The following is a 22,115-nucleotide window of genomic DNA, read 5'->3' as shown; positions in this document are numbered from 1 at the left end:
ATTTCAGCAGTCCTCATCCCATGGTCCCTCAAATTCCTCCTGCCTCAGCCTCCTAAGAGCTGGTGTTGCAGGTATGCACTGGTATGGTTATCTCAAACCATTTAAAAAGTAGAATCTGCCAGAGAATATTCTCTTAGAGAACCAGATAGAAATTGGGACATGCTAGAATTATTGTCTGAGTAATTGTGTTCAGTTTCTTGTTTTTGTTTTCCGAGATTACAAAATTTATAAATAATAAATATGCACACAAAAGATGTCACAGCATCCGATTTCTAACACAAACATTATTGTATACAAAGGGAGAGGCAGACACAGCACAACGATAAATGTATTGACACTTAATTTCCAGCTATCCAGGGTATTATATGCCTGTATTCTCAGCCCAGGAAAGGTTAGGAAAGGAAGGGCATGTGACCAAGGTCATCCTGAATTTACATATTGAGATTTTTTTTTATTAAAAATTTCCGCCTCCTCCCCGCCTCCCTTTTTCCTCCCCCTCCCCCCACTCGCCATGCCCCACTCCCTTCCCCCTCCCTCTCCAGTCCTAAGAGCAGTCAGAGTTCCCTGCCCTGTAGGCAGTCCAAGGTCCTCCCCTCTCCATCCAGGTCTAGGAAGGTGAGCATCCAAACAGGCTAGGCTCTCACAAAGCCAGTACGTGCAGTAGGATCAAAACCCAGTGCCACTGTCCTTGGCTTCTCAGCAGCCCTCATTGTCCACCATGTTCAGAGAGTCCGGTTTTATCCCATGCTTTTTCAGTCCCAGTCCAGCTGGCCTTGGTGAGCTCCCATTAAATCAGCCCCACCATCTCAGTGGGTGGGTGCACCCCTCGCCTTGACTTCCTTGCTCATGTTCTCCCTCCTTCTGCTCCTCATTTGGACCTTGGGAGCTCAGTCCAGTGCTCCAATGTGGGTCTCTGTCTCTATCTCCATCCATCGCCAGATGAAGGTTCCCTCTGATGGGTTCCCCAGAACCTCTTGTTTTTGTTTTTGTGTTTGTGGTGCTAGAGAATAAACCCAGAGGCTTGTGCTTGCTAGGTAAGAACTTCACTGTTGAGCTATACTCTCCTGTTTTCTTCTTCTGTAATACAAATGGAGCATAGGACTTTTAGTATGTTAGTATGCAAGGCAAATGACACAGCCCTAAGCTATGTCCCCTGTTCCTTCTTTCTAATAAAATAGGCACCTATCTTTCCAGTGGCAAGCAAGTACCTTAAAGCACCTAATGGGGTAGGGGGCTGTTTTTTCTCATACACCATGGATCCATTTTCTTCCCCCATTGACAGATTTGTTGATACAATCAGTAAGCCAAGAATAATGGGGCATAGTGTATGGTGGGGGTGTATTTATTTTTTAGGCTATTTTTTGGGGGTGGGTTGTTTTTTGTTTGGTTGGTTGGTTTGGTTTGGTTTGGTTTTGGTTTTTTGAGACAGGGTTTCTCTGTGTAGCTTTGGAGCCTGTCCTGGAACTAGCTCTTATAGACCAGGCTGGACTCGAACTCACAGAGATCCACCTGCCTCTGCCTCCCAAGTGATGAGATTAAAGATATGTGCCACCACCACCCAGCAAAATTTGTTTTTTAAAGATTTGTTTATTTATTTATTTTATGTGTATGATTTCTGCATCTGCATGTATGCCTTTATGCCAGAAGAGGGTGTCAGATCCCACCAGAGATGCTTATGAACCACTATGAGGTTGCTGGGAATTGAACTCAGGACCTCTGAAAGACCAACCCCTGAGCCATCTCTTCAGCCCTAAAATTTGTTTTTTAAAAGCATAATTAAGTGTAATTTTTATGTATACTATATGAGTTATAGCAGTCCAAAAGCTTAATTTCAATTCTATAAGAGGATAAAATAAGGTAAGTTAGGCTAGCTAAACGGAAGGAAGGAAGGGAGGGAAGGGAAGGAGAAAGAGTGATGCAGTGTGGTAGTGGCCCTTACAGAGAATATATTTCACTAAAGTGAATTGTGTCTCCATATGTGTAGAAGTACAGTGACATACCTCTTCAATTTACAGGTTGCTAGGTTTTACAAAGCAGAAAAATACAGTTTGTAATAATTGAGCGAAGCAGTTTTTCCTTAAGTCACATAACATATAAACAAATGAATAAATGAACAAGTAAATAAATAAGTAGAGCCACAAATTCTTTTCTCCAGTTTAAATGTAAATGTCTTAAAAGTATATAACAGATTATAGAGGCTTTTAAAAAATTGTCTCCATTGTTTTGTGAGAAATTATTGATTTGTATCTTTGAATTTGAATTATAAAATAACACTGCTTAAGTATGCCCTGATTTGGGGTGGCAAGATGGCTCAAGGCATGAAGGCACTTTAAGCCAAGACTGATAACCTGAGGTCCATCCTTGGTTCCAATGTGGTAGAAAAAGAGCCAACTTCATTATTATCCTTTGACCACCACACAATGAGGTATGACACATGGACACAAAATAAAATGAACAGGGACTGCAGAGATAACTCAGCAGTTAGGAGCACTACCTGCCCTTCCAAAGGTCCTGAGTTCAATTCCCAGCAACCCCATGGTACTCTATCCTGGCCTGCAGGCATACATGCAAGTAGAATACTGTATACATAATAAATAAATAAATCTTTTTTTTTTAAGTAAGTAAAACGAATCAAGTGTTTTGTTTTGTTTTTTTAAAAAAGAGTCCTGATCTCCAGAAACTCAAGGTTACATTCTTTCCTATAAAAGATGTAGAGTAGCCAGCCACCTGGTCCTTAGTGTCTGCATCAGAGTGTGGTGTGTGCATAGGCAGGATCAGCTGTTGCCATAGAGCTAGCAGTTCATTGAAATGCGTGAATACCACTCAGCACTCTGGTTATCCTGGTGTGGGTTGAGGTCGGGTATTTTACCAAACGCCTACCTGGTTATAACATTTTTTTTCCTTTAATGTATTATGCAAGACTTACTGATAAGAAGCCACTTCTTTTAACTGGAACACAGATAATTACTAGAGAGCTCTGGCCACTGATTGAGGCTGAAGGTAAACAAAGGGAGACAGAGTAACTGAGGAGGGAAAGCGGAAAAATGAAAGAAAATAAAAAAGGTGGCAGCAGCAAGCTCTCAGAGAGCTGCTCCTCGCTGCTTTATGTGCTGTTGTGAGTCAGAGTTGTGAGGTGCCTATGCCTTTTATGTATTCAGTTTCTTTCTTTAATGGAACAAATGCATGGCTGTCTACAGTTAGCATATAATTGGTGATGATTAGCATGAACGTACGTGTTGTCTTTGGTGATTTATTACTCCATGCTAAACTCTTACTTAGAATATTTGTATGCTACATGAACACTGTCTAACTCAGTGGATTTCCCTTAAAAACAGTCCCCAAGAGAATCTACAAGCAAGGTGTTTCACTAAGTGTTAAGAAATATTTTTCTCGAATGGCATTTTTATAAATCAGAACATCAGGAAGCATTTCTAGTGAGAATGGCTCAGTATGATCATATATATTCATTAGATTGCAGCTTGTCTCATCATCTTCTGGTTGGGCTGTTGTGTGTTTCATCTTCTCCAGTACTATTGGACTTAAACATTGCTGAGAGCAGGAATAGTTTAACTTGCTTGCTGTGCCAGGTTGGTTTAATTAGATTTTAATGCTATCTTACAGACATCAACTAGTCAGGCTATCTTCCGTCTCCAGTCTGGCATCTGCCATCTCTTCCGAGAAACATTAATTAACAAAGGTTTTGTGGAAATCCAAACTCCTAAAATTATTTCAGGTATGTTTCAAGACGTATTCTGTAATTTAAATCCCCCCCCCAGTGTTGCTTAAGATAATTTTTAAATAACATAATAATAACTGAAATAATTCCAAGAGTTCCTTAAGATTTAGTGCCATGGACTTATTTCAAGGATAATAATACCATCTACAGTGTTCCATTTCCTTCCTTCAACAGTCACTTTGTGGTAATGATAAGGAAATGAAGCAGTAACAAAGCACGATTCCTACACTGAAAGTTAGGCCACGGGTATTTTTATTATGTTACTTTCCATCAAAATTGGCACAACAGTTTGGTTTTATATAAACTTTGTTGTAAAAATCACCAAATACCTGTTGACGTCATTCTTTTTTTTTTAAATGTTTATTTATTTATTATGTATACAATATTGTGTCTGTGTGTGTGTGTGTGTGTGCAGGCCAGAAGAGGGCACCAGACCTCATTACAGATGGTTGTGAGCCACCATGTGGTTGCCGGGAATCGAACTCAGGACCTTTGGAAGAGCAGGCAATGCTCTTAACCACTGAGCCATCTCTCCAGCCCTGTTGACGTCATTCTTGCATGAGAATCTTGTCTTGATCATTTTACCCTTTTAGAACTGCTTGCATAACACTTAAAAGATGAGTTACAAATAGCGTTCTAGCTGTTCCTGCTGGCTAACAAATCCCAGCATTTTGGAGGAAGAGGCAGGTGGAGCTCTGTGAATTCAAGGCTAGCCTGGTCTACATAGCAAGTCCAGGCTAGCCAAGACTGCATAAAGAGAGCTTGTCTCAAAAGATCATCATCATCACTATCGTCATCATCATTGTAGGACTTAGTGGGTAAAGGGCTTGCCTTGCCACTACCACTAAGCCTAACAATGTGAGTTCAAATCCCCAGGACACATAGAAGGAGAGAACCAACTTTGAAAAGTTTCCTCTGAGCTTCACATGCACTTCTAAAGGCAAATGTGTACACTGATTAAAAAAATGCATTAAAAGAATGTTATTAATGGGGCTGGAGCGATAGCTCAGTTGAAGAGCACTTGTTGCTATTGCAGGGGACCTAGGTTCAGTTTGGTAGCACCCACACAGTATCTCAGAATCATCTGTAACTCTAGATTCAGGAGATCCAGTGCCTTCTTATGACGACCTCTGGTACAAGGTATGCATATGATACACATACACACATGTAGGCAAAACAGTATACAGAATTAAATTATTAAAAGAATAGTGTTTAGATATAGATTAAAAAAGTAAACATCACCTCACAATTAGAAAAATAATTAAGAGAACAGCCTTACACGGTGAGAGCCTATCTCAGATAAAATGAAAGGAATTTTTTTTTTTTTTGACACAGGGTTTCTCTGTAGCTTTGGAGCCTATCCTAGGACTATCTCTTGTAGACCAGGCTGGCCTCGAACTTACAGAGATCCTCCTGCCTCTGCCTCCCAAGTGCTGGGATTAAAGGTGTGTGCCACTACCATTGCCCAGCTGGAAGGGAATAATTTTTTTCCTTTTATTTATTTATTTAGTTATTACAGTCTTAAGCTAATAGATAAGAAATTGATTCAGAAAAAGGGAATGTTTACTTGATTTTCTAGGTCTTCTTTTTTTCTCTAAGTGAACTGCTTTTTTTTAACCTAAGAATTATGTGAATTAACATTCAATTGACTATAATAATACAAATGTTTGTATTTCAGCTGCCAGTGAAGGAGGAGCCAATGTTTTTACTGTGTCCTATTTTAAAAATAATGCCTACCTTGCTCAGTCTCCACAACTGTATAAGCAGATGTGCATCTGTGCTGATTTTGAGAAGGTTTTCTGCATTGGACCAGGTAAGATATTGTCATTTATGTGTTTACTAATTGTAAAATTATGTAGAATTAAATAGTTGAATTAAACTTATTAATTATAGAGTAGTTATAATATTAGAAACACTAGCATTTAGATCCTTTGAAAGCTTAAATCCATTTATCTGCTGACTATATAATAAAATTTAAGAGCTAGTGATGCACTTGGCTCAGTGATAGAGCTTTTGTTATGTTACTGTGTTCAAGACTCAGTTCAATTCCACAAAAACCAAAAAGGAAAAAATACTAAACTTAAAAGTAGAAATGACAACATGTGTGTGAGAGTGTAGATATGTGTTTTAAAAATACATGATTTGAGAACTAGTCAGGTGATAGACATCTTTAATTTCAGGCCTCGGTGAATCTTAGTGAGCAGCAGGTGAATCTTAGTGAGTTCCCTTACACTTGCTGGGAATAAAACCTAGGTCCTCTGTAAGAGGGCCAGCTAGAATTCCAATTCCAGGGCATATGGTCCCTGCTTCTGGCCTTTGTGGGCACTGCAAGCACGTGATGCACAGACATACATGCAGGCAAAACATCTATATACATAAGATAGATGAAATAGTTTTTTAACTTAACAAATTATTTTATATATGTTTTTTGATAATTTAACAAAGCTTAAACTTTTGCTAATAGAGAAGTTGGCACAAAAATTAAATATTTTAATCAGATGGTGGTAGCACTTGGGAGGCAGAGGCAGATGGATCTCTGAGAGTTCAAGGCCACCCTGATCTACAAAGCAAGTTCCAGGACAGCCAGGACTGTTCACAGAGAAATCCTGTCTTAAAATTTTTTTTAATGTTTTAATTTTCTGAAGTTATTATTTACCAGGCGTATATTGTATACATATTCTTAAGGCTGGGTGCCATGTCCTTAGAAGAATCAGCAACACTCATCAGATGCCGATAGGGATATAAATGCAAGTTCATGTAGTACATTTGTTGTGAAACCTGAGGCTTGGCTCTCAAAGCACCCAGATAATTGCTGTATTCCTGGTTTAGAGATTGTGCCTTGAGTGAGAAGGAAACATGTTAATTCCTGCTTCTGTTACTGAATAAGTCACACATGCATAGAGCAATCACGGGGAATAAGCCAATGAATTTCAAAGTAATTCCATGATTATACATCATCTTTAAGTCTGTGTCAGGGAGCCATGTGGTGGCTCATACCTATAACCTTGCACCTAAGAGGCTGAGACAGGAGGATCATTGTGAGTTTCAGACAGTCGAGGCTACTAAGTGAGACCTTGTCTCAAAAGAAAAAGAATCAGAATGTGCTATACAATTAGCAGTAGAAAGATTGTTTGCTGGAGTCACCATGAAAGAAAATTCAAACTAAAGTGGGTTTTAAGGCCCTAGTAGGGTATATAAAAACTGAAATAATGTTCTAGTACAGGGAACAGGATAAGTAGAAAGCATGAACTACAAAAGAAAACAAATAAGGGTGGTTAGAAATTGGAAGTACTAAGATTAAGTTGAAAAGCGTAAAGGTTTTAGACTTTGTCATTTTATATCTTGTTATAGTAGTCGTTTGAGAGTTGTGAGTTTCCAAGCAGGGATGTGTTTTAGGAAAGAGGAGTGAAAGACTGCAGGGGAGTTGCAGAGAGCATAGGAGCGGGACTGAGAGCTGCTGGAACGCGTATAATGTTATTTCATATATGCAGTTTCATTTTGCTTGAGCCATATTTTAATAAAATGGAGACAAACTATATTAGTCATAATTGAGTCTGTTTTTAATTATTGAGATGGTGCCTCAGGATCTTGCATTCCCTAGGGGTTCTCAAGAGCGTCTTTTATTAATTTGCATTTGGTTCTGCTTTTCTCTAGGACTTGGGAGTTTGTAATGAACTTGCTGTATAGGAGAATGCTGTAACAGATGGCTTATCAGTGCTCCGTCTCACCCTGTGGGCATGGGATAATAGTACCACCTAGGGCACTACCAAGTACAGTTCTGCATTTAAGTTCTCATTTACCCAAGACTTAAAATACTGTACTATTTTTCTTTGGTTAACAGTTTTTAGAGCCGAAGACTCCAATACCCATAGACATCTGACTGAATTTGTTGGTTTGGATATTGAAATGGCTTTTAATTATCATTACCATGAAGTTGTAGAAGAAATTGCTGATACCTTGGTGCAAATATTCAAAGGACTTCAAGAAAGGTTAAAATTATTTAATGTCTTGAAATGGCTTCAATTTCAAAATAATTGCAGTTTTTTTTGTTTTGTTTTGTTTTTTTTTGGTTGGGGAGTGATAGGGAATAATACAGTTTCTTGTATAGTTTAAGAAAGTTTCCAAAACTTGTTCTAGATATCTATTCTTTCTCTAATATGAGTGTTTGAAATGAACCAAGATTAATTGTGTCTAATTATATGGACTCAAATAATTTTGTTGCTAACCTCTTTAGTAAACATAAGGCACCAGTTTGAAAAACAACCTTTTTTCTATATTTTATAGATTATTTGGAAACCATTTGTTGTTATGTCCCTTGTAATTTAGACTGTCAGGCTTGTGCTATATTCCACTCATGTTTATGCTGCAGAGTAATATATCGGTAAAGAACTATCAATGACTCCAAGCATTGAGAGACATGAGTAGGGATAAACAAAGGAACAGTTATTTCCAAATCAACGACTGTACCAAGTGTGGCACATACTTAAAATCCCATATGGGATTTTTAGTTATGCGTATGTGGAGGTAGTATGTTTATATATGAATGCAAATGTCCTCACAGTCTAGAAGGTGTCAATTTCTCTAAAACTAGAGTTACAGGTGGCTATAAGCCACCTAATGTGGGTAATAGGAACTGAACTTAGATCTCTGCTAAAGAAATATGTGCTTATAACCACTGAGCCATCTCTCCAGCTCTTATTTTTAAAAAGTTTTTAAATTAGGGACACTAAGCCTCCTCACAAACCCTATGTGCTTAGTACCTTGTTTTAGTCATTGCCAATGTATGGCTAAAAAATTTTATTATGCCTATTTCCCTTGCCTCTATTTGAATCAAATCTATTATCATCTCATCCATAAACATTTGAGCAAAAATATGATTTTTTTAGGTCTTATTTAAATAAGCCAGGTATAGTGGGATACACCTTTAAATGGCAGCATTTGAGATCGTGACAGAGAGGATTACAAGTGTGAGGCCAGCCAGGACTGCACAGTGAGATCCCTGTTTCAGAAAAAAAAAGAAAGAAAGAATCCTTCACTACTGAAACACAGTTCTCTGCAGTTAGAATTTGTGCAGGTACTGTGGGGACATCATAGAAGGAGGGAAGTAGTACCTAAATATCTTAGAAAGCATGGTGGGAATGGCAGAACAAGGCAAACACTTTTTAGTGTCCTCTTCCTAGATGGAAAGAAATGATTAATGATTAAAATCAGATTTTTTTAAATGCCTCACAGAATATATATTTTTGTTTCTAACAATGTTAACTGATAGGAGCTGTAAATAAAAATTTTAATCCTTTAATGCCACTGTGATTTGGAAAAAATAAAAAACTTGAAACAAAGAAATGGAATTAAGTATTATAAGTAGTACTTTATTATGAGGACGCTTCTTTTGGTACAGTCATAGGTTCAAAGACTGATATCGTATATTGCTTACAGTGACCTCTTGTGGAAGAAACATTTAACTAACGTTTTATTAACTGAAACATTGAACATACAGGTTTCAGACTGAAATTCAAACTGTGAATAAACAGTTCCCATGTGAGCCCTTCAAATTTTTGGAGCCAACTCTAAGACTGGAGTATTGTGAAGCTTTGGCTATGCTTAGAGAAGCGGGAGTTGAAATGGGCGATGAGGAAGATCTAAGGTTAGTGTCGAACATTTTTCTTTTTTTAACTTTTATGCCTAGGCTTAATGTATTTTGCCTAACAGATTACTATTAACTTTGATATATTGTATAATACTGCTTTACATAATAAAGATTATAAAATATATTTAATATTGTTTGCGTAGGCTTCAGTAATTTTGTTAACTTTTCATTTTGCTCCCTATTTATAACCTTTCAGAAGACAAATCTAGTGGCACAGGCCAGTAATCTCAAGTACTCGGGAGAGGGGTAGGCAAGAGGTTTACCAGTGCAAAGCTTGCCTGGGATACAGAACAAGTGTTGGGCCAGTCTGAGCAGCTTCAAAATGAATGAAAAGGAGATCTGGAGGGATGACTCAGAGAATAAGAGTCTTGCTATTCTTGCAGAACACATGCAGGCAAATTTCTTTTTGTTTGTTTGTTTTTCAAGACAGGGTTTCTTTGTGTAACAGCCCTAGGTGTCCTAGAACAAGCTCTTGTAGACCAGGCTGGCCTCAAACTCACAGAGATCTGCCTACCTCTGTCTCCCGGGTGCTGGGATAAAAGGCATGCACCACCACCACCCAGCAATAAATAATCTTTTAATAAATAAATAAACATGTTAAGGACTGGAGAGATGGCTCAGCAGTTAAAAGCACTTGCTGATTTTTCAGAGGATCTAGGTCTTGGTCCCAGTACCCAGATGATGGGTTACATCCATCTGTAAATCCTCTTCTAGGTGATCGGTTCATGGCCTTACAGGACACCAGGCATTCATGTAGTACACATACATATATGCAGGCAAAACAGTCACACATAAAATAAAATATTTCAGTATTTTTAAATATTTTAAAAATATTTTGCTGTGCAGTGGTGGCACATGCCTTTAATCCCAGCACTTCGGAGGCAGAGGCAGTGGATCTCAGTGAAAGAAAGGTCCAGGACATCCAGAACTGTTAAACAGAGAAACCCTGCCTTGAAAAACAATGGATGGATGGATAGATAGATAGATAGATAGATAGATAGATAGATAGATAGATAGATAGATAGATAGATAGATATGGTGGAGTACACCTTGTAATCCCAGCACTCAGGATGCAGAGGCAGGTGGGCCTCTGAGTTCAAGGACAGCCTGGTCTATTTAGTGAGATCCAGGACAGCCATGGCTATATATAATTTATAGGTGAGGGAGTAGAAGGCATGGCTCAGTGGTAGAGGCTTACTTATCTTACGTAAGACCCTATTTTCAATCCCTAGTAATATAGCACAAAGAAGAATGAGGAGAGTTTTTTCTGGTTTGGTTTGGTGGGTTGTTTGCAACAGGGTCAGTCTGCCCTTGCTGACCTGCAGCTGACTAGTAGACCAGGCTAACCTTGAGCTCACAGAAATCCACCTGCCTCTGCCTCCCAAGTGCTGGAATTAAAAGCATGCACCACCACACCCGGCTTTTGCCTATGATTTTTATTTGTAATGTTACTTCCCTTTTAAGGGTAAAGAAAATTCTAACTCACCCATACAGGATTGGGCATAGAAATACTAATGTCTATATGTTGTCAGTATGCTGTATTTTGTTATCTAAATCTAATTCTACTCCTTACAATTTAGGAATAAATTGCATACTAAAGATAGAAAGTTGCTATCAACATACATTTCATTCAGAGATTCCTGATTAAAATAGTTAAGTCATCACAATAGTACATAGTAGATATGTGGAAGAGAAATGTGGTGGTGTCTTTTCTTCCCCCCCCCCAAAATATACTTTACTCCTAGTCCATTATTTATTTGTTTATTAAGAAGAATACGATTTTTCAGCATACCCTTTATTGCCAAAAGAAGCCATAAATTTTATAATTAGTTCAATTTAAGCAGCATATTTTAGGCATCTTGAGAATTGTTGAGTGACATAGGTGCTAAAGAAGGTACCTGTTGGCCCCAGATTGCCTTTAAGGACATGGGATAGTCATATTACAAACCTTTGTGAAGTAACAAAAAAAAAGAGACTATTTAATAACAAAATCCTCCAATGCTGGCCGACTGGATTTTTATTTCACATAATTATAGTGAAGTGAAAACAGTACAGTAAAACAGTAAAGTTTCCCTCCTGTTTCTGGATCAATGGAGTGTTTAGTTCTGCCTGGTTGAAAAGGTTGGAGCAGTGTGTATGTGCACCAAGTATATGAGGGAGGTGAATCTGTAGGTGGCTTCCTGAAATGCTTGTCTTAGAAAGGCGCAGATACTGACAGTGTGTTTGAGCCAAGTTTTATTTTTCTTTAAGAACCTCAAATTAAAAGGAGCCTTACTAATTTAAAAAGTATTTTAAGTTATTACTTGGGGGAGTGGAGAAATGGTTCGGTGGTTTAAGAACTATTGACTGCCCTTCCAGATATGTGAGTTTAGTTTCCAGCACTTTTATCAGGCTGCTTCATAACTCTCTGTGTAACTCCAGCACCACTCACAGACACACAATTAATACAAATATTAAAAAGCTAAGACGTTTGTGTTAAGCGGGGTGGTGGTGGCACACATCTTTAATCCTAACACGCAGAGGCAGATTGATCTATGTGAGTTTGAACCTGGCCTTGTCTACAGAGGGAGTTCTGGAACAACCGGGGATATTACACAGAGAGACTCTGTCTCTAAAAACCAAAATAAAAAACTTTCTGTTTTACCTTCAATCACTAGTTTCATGTATCTTTTTTTCAGTACACCAAATGAAAAGCTGTTGGGTCGTTTGGTGAAGGAAAAGGTAGGATGTTTTCTTTTTGTTGTTGTTGTTTAATCTGAAATGTACCTTAAGAAGAGGCAGCAATAGCAGAATATTCTATCATCTTCTTACTGTGGTATGTTTCCAGAGTTAGTGAAGTGAACGGTACTTTTGTTCCTAGAAAGGGGGGGGGGGGGGCATTTAGGCAGATTTTGACAACAATTTGATTAATTTGGTGTGTGACATTTGTGCAGTCATACTGAAGTACCTCTAAAGGCCACTTGAGATTGTCAGATTAGTGAGAAAGGGCGCTAAACTACAGGTTTTACCTGTGCACTCTTGCTCTTATTTTCTAGAACTAAAGCCAAAGGACATAAAGCTTAGCCTAGTTGTGTTCTTTTTAATAGGACACTAATTTAATGTTTAGAAAGTCTTTGAGCTCCCCCTGCTGGTTGAGCTTTTCCTGAAGTCTACAGTGTTAGCCAGACCTTGAGCTTGCTCTTTCAGCACTCGCCACTCTGCTGCCATCCTCTCCCATCAGTTTTAACAAAGGGGAATGTACTCAAATAAAAGTTGGAGTGTTATTTCTTTTTACCTAAGCTTGTGAGGTAGTAAGAAAATGTTAAACACTGTAACTTTTATTTCAGTAGCTTCCATTTGAAGAACATTACCCAATTTTACTTAGATATTTAAACAAAAAGCTGTGTTTATTAGGGAAATAATTCAGGGGGGATTATATTAATATAATAATTAATACTTAAATTTTCCATAAAATATGGTAAATACTTAACACAGTTTCTTTCTTTTAATAGTATGATACAGACTTTTATGTTCTTGATAAATATCCATTGGCTGTAAGACCTTTCTATACCATGCCTGACCCAAGAAATCCTGTGAGTAATTTAATCTCAAATCACCTATTTGTGGGGAAGAAATAACTTTCTAGTAACCATATTTGAATGCTGTACAAAATTAGTCTTGAGAACCTAAATTAAATTAAATCCTATTCCTACATCAATTTTCCTAAAGATTTATTGGTATTATAGATGCTAAATACAGCACTAGATACTCAGAGGTTAGGGAGGATCTCTTTTGACTTTGAACTGGGGATTCACCTTTCTAATTTTTACACTAAGGTGGTAAGTTTTGTTTTCATTTGATAGATTTGAAGAAAATGAAAGCTTGCTTTATATTTTATATTTAGTAATCCAGATGATCTTATGGATTTTTGTTTTTCAGTATTTCCCAACCCTTAGTATACATGAACCCTCTAGAGAACTTGGGGTTTGTTTTGTTTTGTTTGTTTTCTCTTTTTTCCCTAATATAAAGTCTTACTGAGTATCTCTGATTGACCTAGAATGTGCAGTGTAGCCTAAGCCGGCCTGGGACTCAGGTGTCTGCCTGCCTCGGCTTCCCAGGTGTACACCACCAGCACCAGACTGGAAGGGTTTTGAAACACAAATGCTGAGCCCTACTCTTACAGTTCCTAATCATTGATTGGGGCAGGTTTAGAGGTCAGCATTTATAACAAATTACAGGTAATGTTGAAGTGATCTCGGAATCGGAGCCATTGTTTATGTGAAAGTTAAAACTGGTGGTGTCAAGTTAAGCATAGGTTAATTCAGTTTTAGTTTAACTTTCCTTACAAGTTTTCTAAAATAGACTACTTATTGGTAATTTACATTCACAATTGACCAAAATTTATGTCATATTTCAAAACTTTTTAGGCATAAAGTAAAATAAAAAGCAGCACCACGGCTTTAGATGTGGTATTCTGGTTAGTAGGAGGTGTGGTAAAGAGAAAATGGAAATCTAAACAGAGAACAAAAACTGCCCTTAGCAGTTCTGCCATAAAGAGGAAATGGTGTTGACTGATAGCCATTAACTAGGGAAAGACAGCATGGATTTTTCTCCCCACATGTTTATCATGGGAAAGTGTGATCACATAGTACTTGAAGAATGGTGGAGGTTCATTCATTTTTCTTCTGCAGAAACACTCCAACTCTTATGACATGTTCATGAGAGGAGAAGAAATACTGTCTGGAGCACAAAGAATACATGATCCTCAGTTGCTAACAGAGAGAGCTTTGCACCATGGAATTGGTAAGTAATTTGAAATATCTGGAACTGTGTGTCTTATGAAAATAATGCATTGTAAACATCTTAAAGATGTCTCATAAGTCATTTTCCCCCAGATCTTCACTGTAGTAATACCTCTTTTATGGTAAAATGATAAATTCTGTTTTCTTTTTATAGATTTGGAGAAAATCAAAGCTTACATTGATTCCTTCCGATTTGGAGCCCCTCCTCATGCTGGTGGAGGCATTGGTAATACTGCTGTTACTTATAAATAATTCTATAAACGCAAGTGAAGAACAAGTTTAAGGGCTATAGAAGAGGCCTAGAAAGACGGCTCAGTGGTTAAGAGAACTTGCTACTCTTGCAAAGGACCTGAGTTCAGTTCACAACACCCATGTAGCAGATCCCAACCATTTAAAATTCCAGTTTCAGGGGACCTGATTTCTTCTTTTGGCCTCAGCAGGCTCCTGCACACATAGTAGGGCACATAAACTCACATGTACTCACATATATTTATGTAAATAAAATAACTTTTAAAGATCATAGAATGGTAATTTTCCCCAGTGATTAGAACAAAATTGATATTTACATGTCAGAGAATAAAGTTAAACCCTTACCTCACTCCAGATAAAAGCAGTAATCCAAAATGAATCAAAGACATAAATGAAAGGTCTAACACTAAAAAACTGTTAGAAGAAAACAGAGCAAAAGCATCAGGATATTGAATTTGGCCATCTTTTCTTTTTCTTTTTATTATTATGTATACAGTATTCTCGGTATCCTGTCTGCATATATGCCTGCAGGCCAGAAGAGGGCACCAGATCTCATTACAGATGGTTGTGAGCCACCATGTAGTTGCTGGGAACTGAACTCGGGACTTCTGGAAGGGCAGGCAGTATTCTTAACCACTGAGCCATCTCTCCAGCCCTTGGCATGTTTTCTTAGTTATAGTACCTATGGCACACATATCAAGATGATTAATAGCAAAATTTAGTTTAGGGAAAAATTTTAAACTTTGTGCATGAAAAATAATTGCACAGCAAGTAAAAGACTGGGTTTGACCTCAGCATTTAAAAGTGGGGAAAGGCAATTGTAGTATATAACTCAATGCACGCCTTGTCTGCAAAGTTCCTTCATTTGATCCCCAGCACCAACTTTGGAAGCAGGGGGCAATTGGGGAAAGAAAGTAAAGAGGGGCTGGGGAGATGGCTAAAGTTGAGAGTACTTGCTACTCTTTCAGACCATTGGAAGTTGAGTTCCTAGTACCTAGGGGCTCACAGTCACCTGAAACTTCAGCTCCAGATCTGATGACCCTGCAGGCTCCTGAAGACACGTGCACACACAGACATGTTTAAACAAAGAGAGAGACTGTAAAACGACAGCCTGCATAGCGGAAACAATTATTTACAGGTTATATATGCGATAAGAGATTAATATCCAGAATAAATAAAATTCGAGTTCAAAATGGGCAAAGGACCTGAATAGAAATGTCTCCAAAAGAGGATGCAGGTGGCTGGTGAGCGCATGAGCAGGCATGAGCAGTCATTGGTGAAGTACACCTTCACACAGCTAGGATGGCTACTATCTTAACATACAATAATTAGCACTAGGATGAATGTGGAGGCTCAGTTTGCCCGCTGCAGAAAACAGGATTATAGTTCTTCAAAACTAGAGATTCATTTATCATAGGAACCAATAGTCCACTTCTGTGTTTATACCCTAAAGACTTACCATGTGATTTATCATTCCAATTTTGTGTGTGTGCCCGAAAGAATTGGAAATGACACACCAAAGAAGTATTTATGCATATATACATCTTCATAGTGGCTGAGACATGGATGCAGCTGGGTGTCCATCATGGGTAAATGGACCAGCAGAATGTGGTGTTGGATAAGGATCCCTTGGGTGACATGATCGGGACCAGACTTGTATTTTCTTGGCTTTTAGAATTATTTCATAGACTTTACCATTGGCTGCTTTGATGCTACCAAATATTTAGATTTTAGAACATCTGAATTTGTGAAATAAGGTCTTTAACCTATATGGCCAATCAGTGTTAAAAAGAAAGAAATTTTGCAGGGTGTGGTGTAAACACCTTCAATCTCATCACTTAGGAGGTAGAATCTCTGAGTTTGAAGTCACCTGGTCTACAGAGAGAGAGAGAGCGCAAGCAAACTCCAGGGCAGCCAAGGCTGTTTGTTACACAGTTAAAAAAGAAAAAGAAAGAAAGAAATTTTGTTGTGTTCTGAAGTATAGATGAACTGTGGAGATGATATATGAATGAATGATAAATAAATTAATAAATTAGCAAAAGGGCTAATTCTCTATGATTTTCGCTGGTATTTTAGAGTAGTCAAGTTCAGAAGCAGAGAATAGATTGGTGAATGCCTATATCCAGGGAGGAAGGAAAAGAATATTTACGAAATATAGAATTTTGTGGGTTTTTTTCTTTTTTTTAATGAGAGATGCTTTATAAAATAATATGTTCCACCAAAAAGATAGTATAACTGGCAAATGAGAGGTTTTCAAAAAGGATTAACTGTCATTTTCTTATTCACAGGGTTGGAAAGAGTGACGATGCTGTTCTTAGGATTGCATAATGTACGTCAGACATCGATGTTCCCTCGTGACCCCAAACGACTCACACCTTAAACCACACTTTTTATTCTCTCTAGTAATCTGTTGTTGATCAGGTTACACCTGAGGTAGTTAAGATATGCAGTAAAATAACTGTCTTACTAAAGTGCCACGCTTCTTTTTTAAGTACTTCAGTACAAATTAATTTAAGAAAAAACATTTTAAACTTCAGATATGTTTCAGTAGGACATGCTTGAACATTTTAATAGAAATTTCTATGGTGAAAATTCGTAGTCTATCACTATAGGAAATGTTAAGGAGACTTTTAAGCAGTTTAAGATTGTATAATTTTTTTTTCTTTTCTATATTATGGTAGCCACAATACTAATATCCTAAATTTTCAGTATTTGGACTTTTAAATGATGACATTGAGAAAAAGAAATTGGAGAAATAACCAAGATTTTAACATATATAAGATAGATATGTCACAGAAAATTAGAGTATGAGTTTAAAGTTATCTGCAGCAATCATGTGAGGCAAGTGAGAACACTGGCTAGAAACAGTAACACCAAAACACTTCAGTTCTGATGTTGGAATTCAATAAAACCTTAAAGCTAATGATAGTTTTGTGTGACTTTGTAGAAATTTGATTTTATAACTGGTTGTTGGCATGTATACATTGGGAATAAAAAATAAACTAGCCTTATGTAAATATTAGACATGAAAAGTGCTACAGAGCCAAGGGCACGTGACAGTGTGTGCCTGTAATTCTAGCATTAGGGATGTGTGGACAAGAGGGCCAGCAGTTCAAGATCATTCTCTGTTACATGAGAGCCTGTCTCAAAAGAAAAGAAAGCACATAGGAGAGTAACCGAAACATGCAAACATGTAAATGTCTTAGAGTGTATTGGTTGCATTGAGAGAGAATGTACCACGGAGAAGCACTGGCAACAGTATGACCTGGTCTGTCATGATCACTGTATACTGGGCACACCTCCATTGTCCTATCTGCCAAAGCAGGAGTTGATGCTGTGCTCTGCCGTAGCACCATTCCTAGAGAAAACATCCATTTGTAGAAGCTGGTGCTGCCAGACACTTCCCACCTGGAAAGGGGTAGCAGAGTACCTTAGCCTAGACACAACACATGTTCCATGACATTTTCTTTCCTGCCTGTGAAGCTTGTTCCAGAGACAATGATAGGGCTCATAAAACTTGGTGTGCCAACATTGAAACCCTGTGTTAAATAGTTTAGGTTGGGTCCTACTTTACCACAAAGTGAAAATAATACATTGGGGGTTTGTAGATCAGGAACTGACTTTTAGCTAAACTCCTTTATGTGCTTTTTCAAGCTTGACTATAGGTGAACCCAAAGCTTCAAGTCCCCAAGCCAGCCATGCCCTTTATCCCTTTATCTCTACCTCTCATGGACCTCTGCTGAGAGACCCTGTGGAGGGAAAAGAGGGAATCTATGTGCCAGTAAATAGCTGTGAATGTGGCCCACCACGTTTGTAGATGACATCATAATTGAAACTGTTAGGAAAATCTTTTTTTTTTTTTTGTTTTTTTTTGTTTTTTCGAGACAGGGTTTCTCTGTGGCTTTGGAGCCTGTCCTGGAACTAGCTCTTGTAGACCATGTTGGTCTCAAACTCACAGAGATCCGCCTGCCTCTGCCTCCCGAGTGCTGGGATTAAAGGCGTGCGCCACCACTGCCCGGCCCTGTTAGGAAAATCTTAAGACAAACTGCTCCACTGATAAAAAAGAACTCTAATCAGACCAGATCAAACCAAATTAAATGCCCATGTTTAATAGATGGCACAGTCCTGGGTGGCCGGGAGAGCATGGTGAGGAAAAGACAGAGGGAACACACATGCAAACCCAAAACCACATGTTCCTTGTTCTGGTGCAACCCTAAATATCCTGTGGGAGTGGTCAGCACTTAGCAGGCTGGGAGTGACACTTCCAACTCAATATTACATTCCAGCCTCTGGATATAGGGGTGTTAGAGGACTGGGGTCTCACTTTTGACCAAACAGAAACATCCAAAAGTTAGAACGCTCCTGCGTTATAACAGAGTGATAATAGGACTTTGTGAAGGCTCTGTCAGTACCACCATGAAGAAACTTGTGCATGCAAGCAACTTAAAATTTATAGTCATTAAGTGAACTGTAGGGTTCAGGATACAGAAGTATGATGTAGGTGGGTCTCTATCTGTTGTTTCATTGGTTAATAAAGAAATGCCTTGGCCCTTTTGATAGGACAGAAAATTAGGCAGAGTAGACAACAGAATGCTGGGAGGAAGTGAGGCAATCGCCATGCCTCTCCTCTCTGGGTCAGATGTGATGAAGCTCCAGCCCAAGATATACGTACACTAGAATCTTGTGGTGCTACACAGATTATTAGATATGGGTTAAAGCAAGATATGACAGTTAGCCAGTAAGAGACTAGAGCTAATGGGCCAAGCAGTGTTTAAATGAATACAATTTGTGTGTTGTTATTTCTGGGGCTAAGCTAGCCGAGCGGGAGCTGGGTGGGACAAAAAGCAGGCCTGCCTGCAGCTCCTTCTACAGAAGTACAGGAGTCACTACTCATTGTATCTCCCAATGCAGGATTCAGTTGCATTTGTTCATCCTATTGCTAGAGTCTGTGGGTCTAGATGTCTATGTTCCCAAAGAGTTGACACCAGTTAGGAGACACATGAAGGAAATGTCCCTGGAAATGTGAAGGTACTGCTCTGCTCTGCCATTCTAGAAACCAGCAGTCAAAGGCTTAGAGCTACAACACAATTGGTAGAGGGCTTGTATGAAGCCCTAGTTTTGATCCCCAAGCACTGGAGTGTATACCTGTAACCTAACATTTAGGGATAGAAGCAGGAAGATCAGAAGTTGAAGACTATCCTCAGATACAAAGGGAATTTCTGAGCTACAACATACTGTCTCAAAAACAGTATCAATGTTTTCCTGCTGATTATCCAGGTCTGGTGATACACACCTTTATAATACATACTAGAAAGGTGGAGGCAGAAGCATCTAAAGTTTTATTTCAGCCAGGGCTGCATAGTAAAACCCTGTCTCAAAGGGGGGAAAATAGCCTATCATCAGAGATGCTTCCTCTTGTAATGGATGGGGACTAACGTGGAAACCCACAATAGGACAATGTACAGAGAGTGAGAGATTTTGGAACACTAAATAAATAGTAAATGGGTCTTCACCAAACCCCTCCCTTCAGAGTTCAGGAAGCTATATGGAAGAGGAGGAGGAAGACGTATAAGAGGAAATTATAAGGGATTGTAAGGAGATGGGTGACACCAAGGAAACAGTCTTCCAGGCACAACGGAACTGATACACACAGGATTGTAAAGGAAAAAATATTTTCTCTAGTAGAGTTTCTTTGGGTATATTAACCACACAAAAGGGTAGGTCCCATACCCAGCATTGATAAACAACTCAAAACAAACTCAGTGGGATTTCTTTGTAGCATTGCTTTATTTGGGTATTTTTGTCTTACTGGTCTTTTGCTTGTATATTATACAATGGAATAAAATAACTTTAAAGTAATGATATCACATATACCCTGTTATTCACCTCTACCACTCCCGTGCCCCATGATACCTTTTTACCTTCCTAGTGCCTTGGGTGTTCCAGGTTATATTCTCACATAGATGAGAGAGAACATGTAGAGATAGAAAAAATGAGGTAGGGAATAAATACTAAAGATATTTGGGAAAGCCATAGGGTATCACTATTATTTAACTAAAATTACATAACATCTGTATAAGTGCGTGCATGTGCATATACATATGTAGTAAGAGGCCACTTGTTTGTTTCTGGCTGCTCAGCCCTGAAATAACCACACAGAAACTATATTATTTGCAATACTGTTTGGCCAATAGCTTAAGCATATTTCTGGCTAATTCATATCTTAAATTAACCCATCTCCATTAATCCGTATATCGCCATGAGGCTGTGGCTTATGGGGCAAAGTTTTGGCATGTCTGTCTTTGGCAGCTCCATGACTTCTCATTCCACCTTCTTTCTCCCAGCATTCAGTTTAGTTTTCTTTACCTACCTCTCTATTCTGCTCTGTAAAGGCCCAAGACAGTTTCTTTATTAACCAGTGGTATTCACAGCATTCAAAGGGGAATACCACATCATATATATGTCGTTTAAATGATGTCATGCCACTGGGACTGACTGATCTCCCCCAAGAGCCATACACTATATCAAAGCCAAATACCAGGCATGAGAAACAGCATTTTGAGTTTTTGGTCAAAAGAGTGCAAGAGACTCCCAAAACACTATAGGCTAGTGCTGTTTCCCTTTGTTGCCTCTCAGAGGTTGAGGGTAAGACCCTCTTGCTAAAGACAGTTTGTTCACACAACTCAGAGGATCCAAGCTGGATTTGATATGAAAGTCTTCCTGGGGACTAGCTTTCATAGAACCATAAAGTGCTATATATGCAGTCAATATTCCTACCCTGCCGTGATGCTTTTGAACCACAATAACAGCACAGCAAGATACCCCTATGAGTGCAATAGTGAGGCACAGATCTTAGAGGAGAGCCTACTACCATCATTTCTAAGCCAACATAGTTCCCAACTGTATTCTAAATACTAGTCCTTCTACCCATGCTCACCCCTCCTCAAGGAAACTTCTCTTTGCTACCAACAGAGACCATTACAGAAAACCACAACTGTCAAAATGCAGAGAGCAACAGTTGGTGAGATGCCCAGCTCCAATGGGCACATCTATTACATAACTCCTGTACTTAGGTTCACAGAACTTTGCGAAAGAGGGGATGGGAAAACTATGAAAAAGCTAGGAGACCAGGAAATTGGCTGTGGGATTGTGTCTCCTTGAAATGTCAAGAACACTTCACCCATTGATGCTTCTATATGGCTGCCTAAACAAGACTTGAACAAAGATACCAGTAGACATGTTAACATGCAAGAGGAAAATCTTGCAGGGTGGTAGTGGCACATACCTTTAATCCCAGCACTCAGGAGGCAGAGACAGGCAGATCTCTGTGAGTTCGAGACCAGCACAGTCTACAAAGTGAGATCCAGAACAGGCTCCAAAGCTACTAGAAACCCTGTCTCGAAAAACAAACACACACACACACACAAAAAGAGGGCAATCTCTCCTGGGGGTCCTACTCCCTAGACAGAACTACAGGCAACTAAGGAATGCTGAGAGTGGGAGAGATAGTCTTTACTAGGGATGAGCCCTCTAGTTGTTATCCAATACTAAATGGTCAGTCCTGAAATCACAAAAAACATAAGCAATACTAAATTAACTCAGTAGTTATATATTTGTATGTATGTATGTATGTATGTATGTATGTATGTATGTATGTAACAACAAAAGAGGCCATGAATTTGAGAGGGAAGAAAGGGAAGAG

General features: G+C 38.7%; 1 protein-coding gene across 1 annotated transcript in view; it reads left to right on the top strand.

The window, feature by feature from the left end:
* Nucleotides 1–17,336, top strand: part of Dars1 (aspartyl-tRNA synthetase 1) — a 62,040-nt gene extending 44,704 nt beyond the window's left edge. The window contains exons 8-16 of the mRNA XM_075987813.1: nucleotides 3,622–3,733; nucleotides 5,415–5,549; nucleotides 7,578–7,725; nucleotides 9,234–9,380; nucleotides 12,062–12,104; nucleotides 12,875–12,955; nucleotides 14,054–14,165; nucleotides 14,319–14,390; nucleotides 16,702–17,336. Of these exons, the coding sequence (XP_075843928.1) occupies nucleotides 3,622–3,733; nucleotides 5,415–5,549; nucleotides 7,578–7,725; nucleotides 9,234–9,380; nucleotides 12,062–12,104; nucleotides 12,875–12,955; nucleotides 14,054–14,165; nucleotides 14,319–14,390; nucleotides 16,702–16,793 (942 nt within the window). The 3' untranslated portion in view covers nucleotides 16,794–17,336. The remainder of the gene's footprint in view (nucleotides 1–3,621; nucleotides 3,734–5,414; nucleotides 5,550–7,577; nucleotides 7,726–9,233; nucleotides 9,381–12,061; nucleotides 12,105–12,874; nucleotides 12,956–14,053; nucleotides 14,166–14,318; nucleotides 14,391–16,701) is intronic.
* Nucleotides 17,337–22,115: the final 4,779 nt, after the last annotated feature.

The sequence above is a fragment of the Microtus pennsylvanicus genome, chromosome 10, assembly GCF_037038515.1.
Source record: "Microtus pennsylvanicus isolate mMicPen1 chromosome 10, mMicPen1.hap1, whole genome shotgun sequence".
In the NCBI taxonomy this organism is placed as follows: domain Eukaryota; kingdom Metazoa; phylum Chordata; class Mammalia; order Rodentia; family Cricetidae; genus Microtus; species Microtus pennsylvanicus.
This window is presented reverse-complemented; position numbering and strand designations above follow the sequence as displayed.